The sequence below is a fragment of the Hibiscus syriacus genome, unplaced genomic scaffold, assembly GCF_006381635.1.
Source record: "Hibiscus syriacus cultivar Baekdansim isolate YM2019G1 unplaced genomic scaffold, ASM638163v2 tig00110783_pilon, whole genome shotgun sequence".
In the NCBI taxonomy this organism is placed as follows: domain Eukaryota; kingdom Viridiplantae; phylum Streptophyta; class Magnoliopsida; order Malvales; family Malvaceae; genus Hibiscus; species Hibiscus syriacus.
Window position 1 is genome coordinate 524192 of NW_024062861.1, and position 17471 is coordinate 541662.

General features: G+C 36.6%; 2 protein-coding genes across 2 annotated transcripts; one reads left to right on the forward strand and one right to left on the reverse strand.

Annotated features, from left to right (window-relative positions):
- The first annotated feature begins 12235 nt into the window (after window positions 1–12235).
- LOC120140206 (PLAT domain-containing protein 3-like) lies at window positions 12236–12994 on the forward strand. Its single transcript, XM_039155219.1, has 2 exons — window positions 12236–12349; window positions 12435–12994. Exons 1-2 carry the CDS (start codon window positions 12236–12238, stop codon window positions 12879–12881), a joined length of 561 nt encoding a protein of 186 aa, XP_039011150.1. The 3' UTR covers window positions 12882–12994.
- Window positions 12995–15794: 2800 nt separating this feature from the next.
- On the reverse strand, window positions 15795–16963 carry LOC120140216 (protodermal factor 1-like). Its single transcript, XM_039155229.1, has 3 exons — window positions 16753–16963; window positions 16366–16669; window positions 15795–16293 (listed from the first exon to the last, which is right to left on the reverse strand). Exons 1-3 carry the CDS (start codon window positions 16916–16918, stop codon window positions 15963–15965), a joined length of 801 nt encoding a protein of 266 aa, XP_039011160.1. The 5' UTR covers window positions 16919–16963; the 3' UTR covers window positions 15795–15962.
- Between the last annotated feature and the right edge of the window lie 508 nt (window positions 16964–17471).

Here is a 17471-nt window from a genome sequence, read left to right on the forward strand (position 1 = left end):
CATTAGGTTGATGAGGAGCTGATGACGATGAAGCACCTCCATAGAATAAGGACCATAGAGGTGTATGACTGACTATCCCACCGGCCTGCGAAAACTCATAAAACCCAGACATTGCTTAGTGTGAAAACTGTACAGGAGGTGTCTGTGTTGCGGCCATGAGTGATGAGGCTGAACTCGTCAAAATGTGGGCATATAAACCCCAAGTCGGATATACAAACATAGACCCATAATATCCTCCATGAGGGGTCATAAAACTCTGTGACGGTGACGGCAATGGCGGGGTCATAAAACCAGGTGATAGTGGCGGTGGCGGCATCGGGTACAGGAATGGCGATGGTGACTTCACATATGACTACGGAAATTAAGTCGTTGTAGACCGTGGCTACTGTGAAGGTCATGCTGGTGCAGCTGAGGATGAACCGGAAGCACCTGCTCTCCGTCCAAGAGTCGGGGGACGATGGTGCTGTGTCGATGAACGTCTCTTTCGATGTCGCTGAAAGGCCTATCCTCGTGCATCCTCAGAAAGCATAAACGATTTCCCGTTACTGTTGAACCACTCGTAATAACCGTAAGCAACCATCAAGAAGTCAGTAAAAATGGGCTCTCTACGGGGAAGGCGCCGATGTTGATCCTCCCACAGTACGACCCACTTGTGATGCCTCATAAACCAATCTGTATTGCTCTTGTGGCGTCTATCTGTGCTATACAACTCGTCCATATTGCGAGATTCTTCCGGAATTGGTTGAAAACAATCAAATTACCGGAGCACGCGACCAGTGGAGTGCCACTCGACGATCGCATAACATATCAAAGGGGCCATCGCCATCCAAACATCTAATGGGCCCCTCAACTCATGTGGGATCACCATCTTCACATCATCATTAGAATATGACACTCATTCAAACTAAACCAAGTATATATAATTTTTATCAAAATAATAATCTAATTATACAACTATAATCTAAAATCGCTTTTTAAACATTAAAAGACATACCTGTGTGCCAACCTTCTGATCGATTAGCACCCTAATTTTTTCTAAATCATCAGGTAGCTCCTGATGATTTTTCCTATAAGTAGACCACCTAATTAAGGAAAACAAAATTTATTATACACTGTAAAAAATGATTAATATATAAAATCAATTTTATAATTACCTCAAGAGTAGCGGAAATACGAATGGGTTCTTGACAACGGGACATAAAAAGGGTAATCAATACCATGCCCAAGAATGCAGCAGCAGGAGACATTCGCTGATAGTATTTTTCTTGTAGTCATTGGCTCGACACATCTCCCTATACAGAAAAGCCAAAACTGCCGAGACCCAGCTGAGTGATCTGGCCAGACGAAAGTCACCAAGATGTCACAACCATATACAGTAAACTTGGTTGCGCGATTTGTCTGACATTAGCAACCCTCCTATCAGCTGCAGTATATATGTATGTGCATACATTTTAACTTCATCATCAGAGGCGTCCTCGTTCAACTCCCGAAAATTGGCATCTAACCAATTTAACAGTATCCGACCACGTTAAAACTTTCTGGGGCACGTCCTAGATAGTCCCGTCACAAAGCAGTCCATGAACCGTGCTCCATCCCAGATATCACATCTCCATCCACCGGAAACCCCAGGTGTATAGAAAATCCTCAAGTGTAATTGTGCACTCTCCGCACGGAAGATGAAATGTGTGGGTCTCTGGCCTCCACCGTTCCACTAAGGCAGCAATAAGGTCTGGTTATATCTTAAAGTGACCCTCATATCTACCTATGTGACCGAATACAACCTCTACTAAATACGACATGACATGGCCAGGTATCACTAACTTAAGGTTCCTAATAAAAGGATCTAATATACGATCTCTCTCCTAAAATATAAATAATTACAAAAATTAATTTTTAAACTAATAATTATGCATTAAATAAATAAATAAATTATTACTAATAATTTAAATTAAATTAAAATGTTAAAATATTATCGTATCAGTAAAATGTCGAGATATATGATTTCCATCCAAGCGAAGCAGACCGCCTTTCATTTTATATCTATAAAAAAATTAATTAAATATAATATTAAATAATTTAAATACTTAAATAAATTAATATAAAATATACATTAAACAGAGAATATAAAAGTATTTGAGAGAGGTTTAGAGAAGTTGAGAGGATTTGGTGTGATGAAAGTGATTGAGGATGGGGGTATTTATAGGGAAAGATGGGGTGTGAACGGTCGGGGTAGGTAGGTAATTAAACCTATGGCGCGCCGCATGGGGCGCGCCTTTCTGATGCGTGTCAGATTTGCAGGTAAGGCACGGCGCCTGTACCGCGCTTTACACACGTGTATCCATCCAGTCAGTATAAGGCGCTTTTCAGGGGGCGCGCCTTACTTCATATGGCGTCAGATCAACGTAAAATGCGCTGCAGGGGGCTCACCTTACTGTAAAGGGTGTTAGATCAAAAAAATAATTTTAAGAGTGTCTGACAAAAAAAATAAGTGTAAAAGATGATATATCGGGAAAAACGCCTGACTTGAGATCTACAAGGACCACAGTACTGTAATTGATAAATATTAAGAAAATATTTCTATATTAATGATTTTAACAATTGGGACAGGAAATTTGTGTAAATGGCGTAAGACTGACGAAGGAGATTGTGTGAGAAGCCTACCAACATGGAATACCATAACGCGTAGTGAAATCGTGTAAGTTCATAATCATTTCTCGGAAGGAAAAAATAAATAGAATAATTCCATATAGAACTTCTTGGAATATAATGATGTGAATCTATCAGCAAATCTGATAATTTAAATGACGATTTTTTAAAGGAGAAAGTTGTCGCGCCTTAAATCTAGGGCTAAAATTATGATTGAGTTTAATCGAATCTCTCATTTATCAAAGTTCTAAATTGGAAAATTTTAAGAGTTTGAATACTAAAATTGAAGTATTTGAAAAAAATGAAGGTGTTTTCTAAAATTTGAAAGTTTATAAGTAAATCATGATTTCTGGTAGTTTCTTGTAGAAGATACGAAGGATTCGTAAGACTCTGCCATTGTAATGGCGGGTTTGTGGAAGGTAGTGTTCCGGAAATATGAAGAGGTAGAGATGGTCAAACATTCTGTTCAGCTTTCAATGGCGTGAAAATGACACATGAAGACCGGGGAGTCAAAGGAATTGAATTTGCATGACAAAAAATATCCAATCAGTTCAATCAGAATCTGTATTTTCCTGCTCGTCCACCCTACAATAGGTTCCCCAATTTTGTACGACTTATTCCCGATTTCCCTTGCTTATCAACCCTATAATAGGTTCCCTGAGTTCATCTCTTTTACCAAGTCTCTGGGCAAAACTCAAAATCCAGAGTAAACAGACATCTCAATACCCCACTTTCTCTAGCAACGTATAATGAAATAACCGATGATGATCTACCAAGAAACCTCGACCAATTAGCCCGGAGCTACGCCGTAGGAATTCAATACATCTTTCACGAACTCATGTGTCGATAGATGGAACCCCGCTTATCACACAAACAAAGGTAGATAAAACCATGACTGACCTCCATCACTCCCCTCACTATATTCTCTCAAACAATGCGCTCCAAAGGGAACTTGAAATTCAAACTTGTAGTTACTCCATCGCACGCCATGACACAGTAACAACACCATAGCCTCATTAACACCAACATTATATATGGGAGAACTCTCCTTAATTAGAGATAGCCCATTAGCTTTAGCCTTCTCTTTCAGTTTATTCATCCCTTTCTCGATGCTATTCTTCAACATGACAGTGAAAAGAATTCCACAAAAGACTTAGAAAGAACACGACAAAAGTTCGAAGAAAAAAGAATAAAGTTGAGGTTTTAACCTAAACTTCCCCTAAAATAAGGAAGCTCACTCACAACGACTAAATGCTTACACCTTTCCATGCACCAATAACCGCACAATACGAGAATACAGTCCTAGTCGTTTTAAAAGCAATTATTATAATGTTTTCTCAAAATGTGACTCCATAAATGCGATAGAAAACGTCAACTGGATGCCCTGGACATCTTCTAATGTCTGAGATCCAACCATTTTATGACATTACTTCGACTTAATGAGGATAACTATTGTACCTCCAGAGGCCGTCAACTACCCCCATAGAGATACTTTCTTTTTCCGAAATCCTCACAAACCTTCTAAATTGACTACATTGGGGTATATAAAATATGACATTCTTAATTTACGTATAAAAAAATATTATTGGAAATATTAATATTTTTTTAACATTTTTTATATAACGCTAGTTAAAATATTTTTTTTATCGAAAATGTTAATATTGGACGCTACCTAAAATGTTTAACATTTTCGGTAAAGTGCTACTTAAAATATTATTTTTTCTAATGGAAATATTAATATTGAGCGCTACCTAAAATGATATTTTTTTCTACCATAAATTAAGTAGCGAAATTAACATTTTCGATAAAAAAATAATATTTTAAGTAGCGCTTTACTAAAAATATTAAAAAAATATTAAAATTTTCGATAGAATCTTTATTTAATCATATATTAAGACTGTACAGAACTACCCTATCCATTGTGTGAATAAAACATTCAAAAAAGATTTCTAACAAATCTGAGTAAACTATTCAAACAACCTAATTTTTTTATAAAACGTTAGTTAAAATATTATTTTTTTTACCGAAAATGTTAATATTGGACGCTACCTAAAATGTTTAACATTTTCGATAAAGTACTACCTAAAATATTATTTTTTCTAATGAAAATGTTAATATTGAACGCTACCTAAAATGTTATTTTTTTCTACCGTAAATTAAGTAGCGAAATTAATATTTTCGATAAAAAAATAATGTTTTATATAATACTTTACTAAAAATATTAAAAAATATTAATATTTTCGATAGAATCTTTATTTAATCATATATTAAGACGGTCCTACAACAAAATTACCCTCTTCATTGTGTAAATAAAACATTCAAAAAAGATTTCTAACAAGTCTGAGTAAACTATTCAAACAATCTAAAATCTGGCCACTAAATTTTCCTTATTTTGATTAGCCTATAAATAGTCAATCATAACTCTATGACTGACACACAACCCGTGGCCATTGTAAATACCTCTAACCCAAACTTATAGAGAGGTTGGTTCCAAACAATCTTCTTAGGGTCTTCATCACCCCTATATCGACTAACAACCTTTATTTGATTGACTGTGACTCTCCACTCACACTAAAAATAATAAACCATCAATGACCGACGAGTTAAACTTGTTCCAATCATATTTTCTGTTAATTATATATATAAATATATATAATTAATTAACATTTTTAATAAAATTATATAATTATTTTATTATATTTATATATTTAGAAAATATTATAATACCGTTAAGCGACTCACATACCATTTATTGAAAAGAAATAATAATAATAAAATAATTAAATTGAAGTTTTTAGTTATTGGTTCACGTCACACTATTAAAATAATAATAATAATAATAAAATCACATACCCTAAAAAATTAGCATTTATTTATTCTTTGAATAGAAAAAGGTGGCGATTTTTCTCAAAAATCATCGGTGATCGGTATATATATATCGATCTAATACCGATCAGATTATATTTTTTGATCTAACATTCGTAGCAGTAAAACGCGCCTTCTGAACCGCGTTATATATTATTGATTTGGCGTCACGTGGAGTATAGCGCGCCCCCTGTACCGCGCTATACGCTGACTGGGTTATACGTGGAGTATAGCGTGCCCCCTGCTCCGCGCTATACGCAACGTAGGGGTATAGCGCGGATCAGGAGCCGCGCTATACGTCGTACAAAAATTATATTTAACGCGGTCCCTGATCCGCGCTATATAATTACATATAACACGGTGCAAGTATCGCGCCTTATATGTTTATAAATACCTCCGGTTCTCGCATCTCTCCTCACATCTCCTCGCATCTCTCCTCTCTTATAAATTAATACAACAATTCCGTCAACGAGTAATAATTCTGGCAATCTTCTTATATTTGATTTAGAAGTTCGTGCGATTTTTTATTTATAAGGTAATTTTGTTATAGTTTTTTAATTATACTTATTGTTTATTATCATTATTTGAAAAAATATTATACTAATTATTTTTAATTAATTTTTATGTTTGTAAAATTGAAAAGCGGGAGCATACGTCGAAATAGTTTTACGGTACAGGTAATAATATAAAATTATATTATTTAAATTATTTACGTTGATGTGTAAAAAAATTTTGTGTTATATTTTCGTTCATATATAGTTTATTTAATCAGGTTTGTTTAAGTTATTTTTTTGCAGATATAATATTGTCGCAGTTTTAAACTCAAAGAATGGTGCGACTTTCAGCTATTGTTTATTATGATGGTGAAATTCGAGAAGATGAAATTGGCGTTGTTTGCGTATCAAATGAGCATTTTAAAATATCATTCAAGAGAAACATAACTCTTGAGGAGCTGATAACGAAGATTTCGAGGAAGATTCATGTTGGAAGTAACAGAAGAATATCGTCGTTGCAGTACATATTTCCAACATCATTATTGCCATTAACTTATACACGTTCGAACAATGATGATGTTCAAACGATGGTTGAAGCTCAAAGTAATTATTCAGACGCCGCTATTGAGATGTATGCATATTTTGTTCAAGTGCGTGCTGTTCGGGGTCAATCTTTAAGCTCACACTATGGGCTGGTTGAACAAGTTGATCAAGTTAACAGCCCGACTATAGTAATGTGTAATGATTTTAATGCCATAATGAGGAGACATTCATCCGTAACTCTTTACGATATGTACCGAGGTGGGTCCATGAACAATCCGTATGGCAACACCACGTCCAGTTCAAGGGGAAGACATTCATCTGCAAATTTCTTTGACCATATAGAGATGCCATCGACGCAACCATCTGTGCAGTTTCCATTTGACACGATGGCTTCAAGCTACAGGGGGAGGCATTTGACCTAAATGTGGAGAGCATGGAGGAACCATCATCTCCACCAGAAGAATCGCTTCGTGAGACTGGTGCGGATGGTGTTGAGACTGGACTATTCATTCACCCAGAATCACCGCAATTCAACTCCGATTATGATGAAGTTCCAGGAAATGTGGCACAAACTGACCCTCCTGCACACATGTATGAAGCTGATTATGGTGCAATGTACGGGCCAAAATTTGCGGATATGCCTCATCTCGGTGACTATGGATATTATTCATCAATAAATAATGGGGAGTTATCTTTAGGCATGGAGTTTTCAAGAAAAGAAGAAGCGATGATGGCTATCAAAAATTACAATATCCGTAATTCTGTTCAGTCCAGAGTCAACCGATCGACGACCGAAAAATATGTATGCTACTGTGCCAGACGCGAAAACGGATGCAATTGGATGGTTCGCGTATCGAAAATGAAGAGGAAAAACAACATATGGGAACTAACAGTATGCAACGGTCCTCACACATGTTGTGCTGGAGGGGTCAACCAAGATCATCCCAACTTGGACTCTGAAGTTATATGCTAAGCCATCATGCCCATGGTAAAAGCAAGCTCTCATATAGTTATTGCAATGTTGATTTCAGCTATACAATCGCAGTATGGGTACACCGTCTCCTATAAAAAAGCTTGGTTGGCAAAACAAAATGCCATTGTCAAACTTCATGGCGAACGAGATGCATCTTACAACGAACTTCCATGTTGGTTTAGGCGGGTGCGGACGTTGAATCCTGGGATAATTGTGGACTTCGAAACCTCCTATGCATACCATAATGATCGAGTTCTTCGCGATCGATGCCAATTCTACCGGGTTTTTTGGAGTTACCCACAGTGCGTTAATGCTGCCAAATACTGCAAGCCTGTGGTCCAGATCGACGGGACTTTCTTGTATGGAAAATACAAGCAAGTTTTATTATTAGCAGTTGTCCAAGATGGCAATCGCAATATTCTTCCAGTTGCTTTTGCTCTTGTCGAATGAGAAGATACAGATTCTTGGGCTTTTTTCCTCCGAAATTTACGTGCACATGTTATCACGAGGGAAGAAATCTGTGTCATTTCAGATCGCGGAGCTGGGATCAAAACAACAATGGAGTCTTTGGGTCCAATGTGGCAACCACCCTTTGTCCAACATAGGTATTGTCTCTGACACATTGCTGCAAACTATCATGGAAGGTACAAGAAAAATGATGATCATCAATTAATTGTGCGCATGGGTAAGTGAAAGCAAGTTAGTAAGTTATACATTTTTTGATCATTTTAATTTTGCAAAGAAAACAAGTTAGTAAGTTATACATTTTTTGATTAGGTTACGAACTACTTCCTCGAATGTTTGAATCAATGCTTCAAGATTTGCGGGCGAAGAACGAGGAAGGATATGATTACATCAGCCTCATCGATAAAGAAATGTGGACGAACGCATATGATAGTGGATATCGCTATGGACACATGACGACCAACTTGGCTGAGGCAATCAATTCAACCTTAAAGAGTGCACATCACTTACCTGTAGCGGCTTTGGTAAAAACTACATATTTTTATTTGGGGGTGCTTTTTGCGAAGCTCGGGGGACAAGCTCAAACCTGGATACAAGGCGGTCATGTCTATCACCCTAGATTAGTTGTAGATCTACAGAAAAAAATTATTGCATCAAATGGAATGTCTGTAACAAGCTTCTCAAGAAGGCATGAAATGTTTCGTGTCACAGAGTTGCGGCGACCTCTTCAAGGGATTGAAGCTGTGTCGTTAAGAGTAAATCTAAGGGACAGAATGTGCGACTGCGAGTTTTTTCAAGCTCTGAAGTATCCATGCTCTCATGTGATAGCATCTTGCTCGCATACACGTCAAGACTATAACCATTTTGTGGATCCCGTATACCTACTATATGAAGTTTTTAAGGTATACGAATTTGAGTTTCCCCCCATAGGTAATGAAAAAGACCCTGATGAGGTTCAAGATTGGCTTTCGATTGTACCAAATCCTAGTTTATTGAGGGAACGTGGTCATCCAAAATCCAATCGAATTCATTGCGATATGGATATTCGAGAAAGATCTAGACAAGACAGAAGATGTGGCCATTGTAGAAACCCATGACACACTAGAAAAACATGTTCACTTCTGTTGTCATCAAGTAACAATTGATGAGGAAATGATGTATTTGTTTATCAAATAATAATTCTTGTATTTTAATTTGCATTTACTTTAAGTTAATGTCATTCAAATAATCGCTGATGAAGATTAAAAAAACGAACACAATCATTAAATTTTATCAACTAATAACAATTTGGTATTTAAATACAACAAACTTACAATAAGAATTAAATGGTAAATGATAACCAAATTACAATAACTGATATTAAATGGTAATAAACAAAATTAACTGAAATATATTAAAAAAAATCCAACAAATTTAACAAAATAAAGTAAGTATTAAATGAGAAATAATAAAAAATTACAATTAAACAAAATAAAGTAAATACAAATATAATAAAAAAATCTATCGATGCCTGCGTTACGAATGTGTTCCGCAGGGCGGTGGCTGTCGGTCTCGAGGAGGATTTCTTCGTATCACTGGTTCTGACTCCTCGCTGTCATCGTCGTCGTCGTCGTCGTCCTAAGCAGGTACATTAGGTTGATGAGGAGCTGATGACGATGAAGCACCTCCATAGAATAAGGACCCTGGAGGTGTATGACTGACTATCCCACCGGCCTGCGAAAATCGGGAAAACCCAGACATCGCTGAGTATGAAAACTGTACAGGAGGTGTCTGTGCTGCGGCCATGGGTGATGAGGCTGATTCCGCCAAACATATGAACCCCAAGTCAAATCTACAAACATAGACCCATAATAGCCTCCAGGAGGGGTCATTTGTGACGGTGGCGGGGTCATAAAACCAAGTGAAGGCGGTAGAGGCGGTATCTGGTAAATGAAAGGCGATGGCGGCATCATATATGGCTGCGACATCATATATGGCTGCGGTGGCTGCTGTGAAGGTCCTGCTAGTGCAGCTGAGGATGAACCGGAAGCACCTGCTCTCCGTCCACGAGTCGGGGGACGATGGTGCTGTGTCGGTTAACGTCTCTGTCGACATCGTGGAAATGTCTGCCCTCGTACATCCTCGGGAAGTAGAAACAGTTTCTCGTTACTGTTGAACCACTCATAATAATCCTCAACATACATCAAGAAGTCATAAAAAAATGGGCTCTCTACGGGGAAGGCGCCGATGTCGATCCTCCCATAACACGACCCACCCATGATGCCTCACCAGCCAATCTGTATCTGTTTTGCCGCTTCTATCTAAGCTGTGCAACTCGTCCATATTGCGAGGTTCTTCCGGAATTGGTTGAAAACAACCAAACTGCCGGAGCACGCGATCAGTGGAGTGCCACTCGACGGTCGCATAACAGATCAGAGGGACCATCACCATCCAAACATCTGATGGACCCCTCAACTCAGGTGGGATCACAGCCTTCACATCATCAGTAGAATATGTCACTCTTTCAAACTAAAACAAATAATATATATAATTTTTATTAAAATAATAATCTAATTATATAACTATAATCTAAAATCGATTTTTAAACATTAAAATTCATACCTGTGTGTCAGCCTTCTGATCGATTAACACCCTAATTTTTTCTAAATCATCAGGTAGCTCCTGATGATTTTTCCTATCAGTAGACCACCTATTCAAGGAAAAAAAATTTGTTATACGCTGTATAAAATTATTAATATACAAAATCAGTTTTATAATTACCTCAGAAGTAGTGGAAATAAAAATGGGTTCTTCACAACATGACATAAAAAGGGCAATCGATATCATGCCCAAGACTGCAGCAGCAGGAGACATCCGCCGATAGCATTACGTCTGTAGTCAGTGGCTCTACACATCTCCCTGTACAGCAAAGCCAAAAATGTCGAGCCCCAACTGAATGATCCGGCGAGACGAAAGTCGCTAAGATGTCGCAACTACATGCAGTGAACTAGGTTGCGCGATTTGTCTGACATCAGCAACCCTCCTATCAACTGCAGTATGCATGCCCGTGCATACATCTTAACCTCATCCTCAGAGGCGTCTACGCTCAACTCCAGAAAATTGGAATCTAACCAATTTAACGGTATCCTACCTCCGATAAAATTTTTCGGGACACGTCCTAGACTATCCCGACACAAAGTAGTCCAAGAACCGGAAGCTATCCCCGATATCACATCTCCATCCACCGAAAGCCCCAGGTGCATAAAAACATCCTCAAGCGTGATCGTGCACTCTCCGCACGGAAGATGGAATGTGTGGGTCTCCGGCCTCCACCGCTCTACTAAGGAAGAAATCAGGTCTGGCTCTATCTTACAGTGACCCTGATATCTACCTATGTAACCGAATCCATCCTCTACTAAATACGGCAAGACACGGTTGGGTATCACTAACTTAAGATTCCTAATAAAAGGATCTAATACACGGTCCTTCTCCTAAAAATAAATAATTACAAAAATTAATTCTTAATCTAATAATCATGCATTAAATAAATCAACTAATTATTACTAATAATTTAAATTAAATTAAAACGTTAAAATGTTACCGTATCAGCAAAGTGTCGAGATATTTAATTCTTAATCTAATAATCATGCATTAAATAAATCAACTAAATATTATTAATAATTTAAATTAAATTAAAACGTTAAAATGTTACCGTATTAGCAAAGTGTAGAGATATATGATTTCCATCCGAGCGAAGTAGATTGTCTTCCATTATATATCTGCAAAAGAATTATATTAGTAAAATATTAAATAAAGTAAATACATAATAATAAAAATATTATAAAATATACCTTAAAAAGATAGAGTATTTGAGAGAAATTTAGAGAATTTGAGAGAATTTGGTGTGATAAAAGTGATTGAGGATGGAAGTATTTATAGGGAGGATGAGGACGTGAAGAGTTGGGTATTTACGGGTATAGCGCGCCCCCTGTACCGCGCTATACCCCACGTGTCAGATATCCATGTATAGCGCGAATCAGGGGGCGCTATACCCAGTGGCGTCAGATCACCGTATATCACGGGACAGGAGGCGCGCTATACCCACGTGACGCCAAATCAGTGTATAACGTAATTCAGGGACACGCTTTACTGCTACGAATGTTAGATCGATAAATATAATCTAACTGATGTTAGATCAATAAATATATCGATCACATGTGATTTATTGGAAAAATTTCCGAAAAAGGTATCATTTATTTATAGACAAACAATGTATAATTTTCATTTGGAGAGCCTAAAAAAGTTGAAAGCAATGGCGGTCCGAACGCAGCTGATATTCTCTTTCTTCTTCATCCTTCTCTCTTTCTCCACCGTCGCACTCGCCGTGAGTACCACTCAGCAACCCTGATAATTCCGCCATCATCCCCATCTCTAACCTCTAACTATCTCTTACTTTTTCTTGTATGTAGGATGAGCAAGACTGCGTTTATTCGATGTACGTAAGAACGGGATCCATCATCAAAGGCGGAACGGACTCCATCATCAGCCTAAAACTCGAAGATCTGGATGGAAACTCCGTCGAGATCAGCAACCTCGAGACTTGGGGTGGGCTAATGGAGCCGGGCCACAACTATTTCGAGAGGGGTAATTTGGACATTTTCTCCGGTAGGGGACGTTGCTTGCCTGGCCCTGTATGTTCCATGAACTTGACATCAGATGGTTCGGGTTCGGGCCATGGATGGTACTGTAACTACGTGGAGGTCACCATGACTGGTGTCCACTCTCCTTGTAGCCAGAAGCAGTTCGCGGTGGAGCAATGGTTGGCGCTCGACACTTCACCTTACATCCTCACTGCCGTCAGGAACTACTGTACCACGGAGTCTCCTGTTGATCGGAAGTCTAGCTCTACCATGTGATCTGATGATGAGGCTTATGTAATCATTATAAGTATAATAATGGCTGATTAGACGGGGTTAAGCTTGATTATGTAAGGGGAAAGTTTGGATCAAAGATGTTTTTACTCTTTACCGCGTTAATGTTGTCGGTGCTACTGGTCATTCCTACTTATTTTTATGAGTTAATTGTACCTTACATCCTCAAACTATATCTCCCACACTAAACTGATCCGTAAACTTTTAAACGATCCAATTTTATCCTCAAAATATAATTCACATTCTAAATTTGTCCCCTTAACTTTTGATCATTTTAATTTCATACTCAAACTATGACTCTGATTCTAAGTTGGTCTTTAAATTTTTGAACATTCCAATAACATTCTCATTAATCATTCATAAGTTTAGGGATGAAAATGGAGAATTCAAAAGTTTTGGGATCAATATAGAACGAGGATAATAGTTTGAGAATGAATTTAGAATGTTTAAAAGTTTTAGGATCAATTTAAAATTAAGAAAATAATTTGGGGATATATGATGTAATTAACTCTATTTTTATAAATAAGTTCGTCGCCGGGGATCATTAGGTTTCTCAATAAAGAATGGCTTATTATGATTCGATGTTTGGTGCTTATCCCTATGTCGTATAGATAAATTTATTATATTCTTGAAATGAGTATTTAATGTTGTCAGGTGATTATCGAGTGAGTACATTAAGTTAAATAATATTAGATTCGTGTTCGTTAAAAAAAATTATTATTTGATTCGTTGCTTGTTAAATTTTTATTTGATTTGTGCTCGTTAAAAATATTTGTTGCTCGTTAAGTTCATTGCTAGACGCATTCGTCGTTAAACTTACCAATTTTTTTAATTTGTTTTTAACTTTAAGTAAAATCTACTAATACTATATACATATTAATATAAACATAAATTAATAAATTTAACAAAAAAAAAATATTAAAAAATTGTATGAATCAATTTCAAAGTCTAAACTCTAAAGTAACAATCTACAAATATATCAAATTAACATATTAAAATCAAATAAAAATACACAAATAAATCAAACTAACATATTAAAAATATTATTGAAAAAAAAGTTCAACAACTCATAATCAATGCTAAATATAAATAAATCAACATCTCTTCACTTTTTTCATTGTTTCTTGTAATCACTAAACTAAAAAAATTATAAAAAAATCAACAAGTTGTTCGCGAATTTATTAAGTCGAGTTGAACATTTATTGACTCAACTCGTTAAGATCTCAAGTCGAATTCAAGTTCGAATTCGAGTTCGAGTTGCTCACGAACTACTCTACTCATTAAGCACTCATAGTCAAGTATGTTGAGATTAAAGATGAATAGTCGATTAAATTAAGTTATGCTGTGTAAAATTGTTTCCAGATAGTCGAATTAATAAGTATTTTTTTATAACTTCAATTTTGTTTAATTTTTTTAGAGTAATGTTGAATTGAGTTTTTTTTTTAATTTAAGGCATATTAGTGCGTGAGGTCCTCAAACTTTTATAAAAAAAATTAACGTTACCCTCAAACTGTTTTTACAATTAATGTAACATTTAAACTCAAAAAAAAAAACTCAATGTAACATTTTGACCAATGACTTTTGTCATTAATTATTACGATTTTGACATTGTAGTTCACAATGTTGATGTGACCAAAAAAATAATAGAGACTAAAATGACTATTAAGATGTAAGAATATTTTGTATTAAAACTAAAATATAAATTGCTTAAAATGTTAAGATTTATATTTTAAATGTTAATTTAAATAAATTGAAATATTTAATTAAAAATAATTTTATATTAAAAAATTAGGGGTTAGATTATATATAAAAAACTAAATATAAGAGCCAAGTTATTTATAAATAAAAAATCAAATTACATAAGAAAAAAGTCGGAGATCAAATTGTAGAATAAAATCAAAATCAATCGTCAAAAGGTACACTGAAATTTGAGAAATTATTTTATAAACCCTCCTCACTATATAAGATATGCTCTCAACCAATAAATCTAAGATATATTATTTTTTCCTTAATCATCATTACATATGGATTTAAATTTTAAATTATTTATTTTTCTTAAAACAATATTAAATTCTCATCTCTCCGTCTAAGCCTCTCAAACTCCTCCCGCCGTTAATCACACTCACCATGGCCACCGTCACTTTCCTTCCATCCCTCCCCTGATTTCACCCTCTATTCCATTATTGCAAAAATATTCCCCCATGACACACCCAAAAAATGGGAGCAAGATCCAAAGCAGTGGCTGCTATAAGAATGAAATATTCCAAAGCATTTGCTTCTGAAAAAAATTGAATTAATTGTGCCACAGTTGAGTGTTTCTGTTCAAAGCAGTGACCCTTGAGTTCATGTGCTTTTGGTTTAATATGGCATCAATAGCACCCGATTATAAAGCACACAAAATGAATATAAATCTAGGCGGAAGGGATCTATTAATTCAGCAAATACGATAATCGAAGATCTGTATCAACTCTAGCCACCGTCGACGTCAAATTATGGCCGAAAATATGTATCAACTGGATTTTCAAACGACGGTATAAAAGCAATTTGATTACCATATTGAGAAAAAGGAAGCACGATAAAAATTATATTCAACAAATATAAATAACGGTGGTCACGGTGATTGTGATTAACGACGGGAGGGGTTTGAAGATTGATTATTGTTTTGAGAAAAATATATAATTTAAAATTAAAATCTTGATGTAACGATGATCAAGATAAAAAAAATGATATGTATTAATTTTATTGGTTGTGATCATATCTTACATGATGAGAAGGATCTATGAAATTATTTCTCCTCACTCAATTATGACCATTTAAGGCTCATTTGTTTTAGTTGATTTTATCATTTATATGGAAGACAATAACGACATATAGATCCTGAAATTTGGAAGGAGAAAATCAGAAGAAACACAATTAATCTTAATTAATCCTCCACAATGTATCTATCCAAATGGAAGCAGTAACATGACAGATATCAGAAAATACTCCAAACCACAACAAAAATCGTAGCAAAACTAGCGGATAAAATCTCTCCCAAGGAACTGATAACTAAGCCAAAGGTGCTGTTCAGTCCCTTGGCTTGAGGTTGCCTTCATTGGCAAGCTTGAAGAGATGAGCCTGAGCTGCTGCGGCACTGTTCGAACTAAGTGCTGCAACGAAACTCTCCCTAACATGCTTAGTTGAGAATGGGAACCTTTTATTCACCATGGAGTTGAGAAACGAAGCCGTCCCTTCTCGATAAAGTGCCCCGAATCCGTCGTTACGTGTGTTTGAGAGTGATTGAGGCAAGCTCATGGTTGAACCGAACCCGGGAGTGCTGGTCACACCGAATGCGCTGCCGACATTGCCCCACCAACCCAACAAGCCCCATATCAGTGTTGGGTGGCTCCTCCAGAAGCTAAAAAGTAACAAGAGTCAGCTGTTAGTGGCATGAGCATGATAATGAGTGGTGGAATTTACAACGACTTACTCGCATGTACCGCTCAAATGTGGAGTTCCTGGTGGATCATTAATGGGAGTGGATGGCGGGCTTACGGTGGCTGGGGTTGGAGGGGAGTGGTAATTATTATATCCACCATGTGAAGGTGACGGTCTTGATGGAGTCGAACGTTCATGCGGCGGAGTTCCACAATCCCCATCTGAAGGCGTTGATGGTGTCGGTGTTGGGTGGTAGCCACCACCGCTTCCATGTGATGGTGTCGGAGTTGGGTGGTAGCCACCACCGCTTCCATGTGATGGTGTTTCATGAGTTGGAGGTGAACCACCGTGTGAGCCTGCAGTTAGAATAATGAGAATCAACGTGTATAATCACCCGGGTATTTCAAACGTCATTGTGAGTAGTAAAAGAGAGTGAAACCTGAGGGGACTGTCCCTGTGTGGGGGTCTGGTGCCGGAAAGAAAAAGTTTTCCTGATCTTCAAAGCCATTAATGGACATTACTGGAATGAACGAGTCCTGGCAAAGAAAGCCAGCTACCAAAATCCAGATGGTCCAACAAACCATCTTGCTTCTTTCCCTCTCCATCTCTCACAATGTTATACAAACACAACAAGAAGAAGAAAGAATGGAGAGAGAGAGGAAGGAGTGTGAGTTCGAAAGAACGAGGGGGTGAATATAAATATATAATGGATTTGACAAGGTGAAGTGAATAGGAGCAGGTGAAGCAGCGCGAAGTTAGTTGATGCCACCAACTGCATTTTTATGTACTATATTAATACATTTCAATTGTTTGGTTTTATTATCGAAATATATATATATTATTTAATTTATTTGATCTTCTCTCTAATATCTATGTCACGAATCCTAGTTGATTTCAAATGACCTAAAAGTCCTCGCAATAATGGATATGATAGAATTATATGCTAAGATTGGACTTGTTTCCATTCTCTTTCATCAAAGGAAACACATATTCATATATTTTGAAGACATAAAAAAGGCATAATATATCATTAACGCATGTCCTGTATTCAATATGGATATATGAACACATAATTAGGGTGTAAGGGTATGGATATTTGAATGATTGAAAAAAAGTAATAATCGCAATGTTAATATTGTAAATTAACTCAAACTGAGT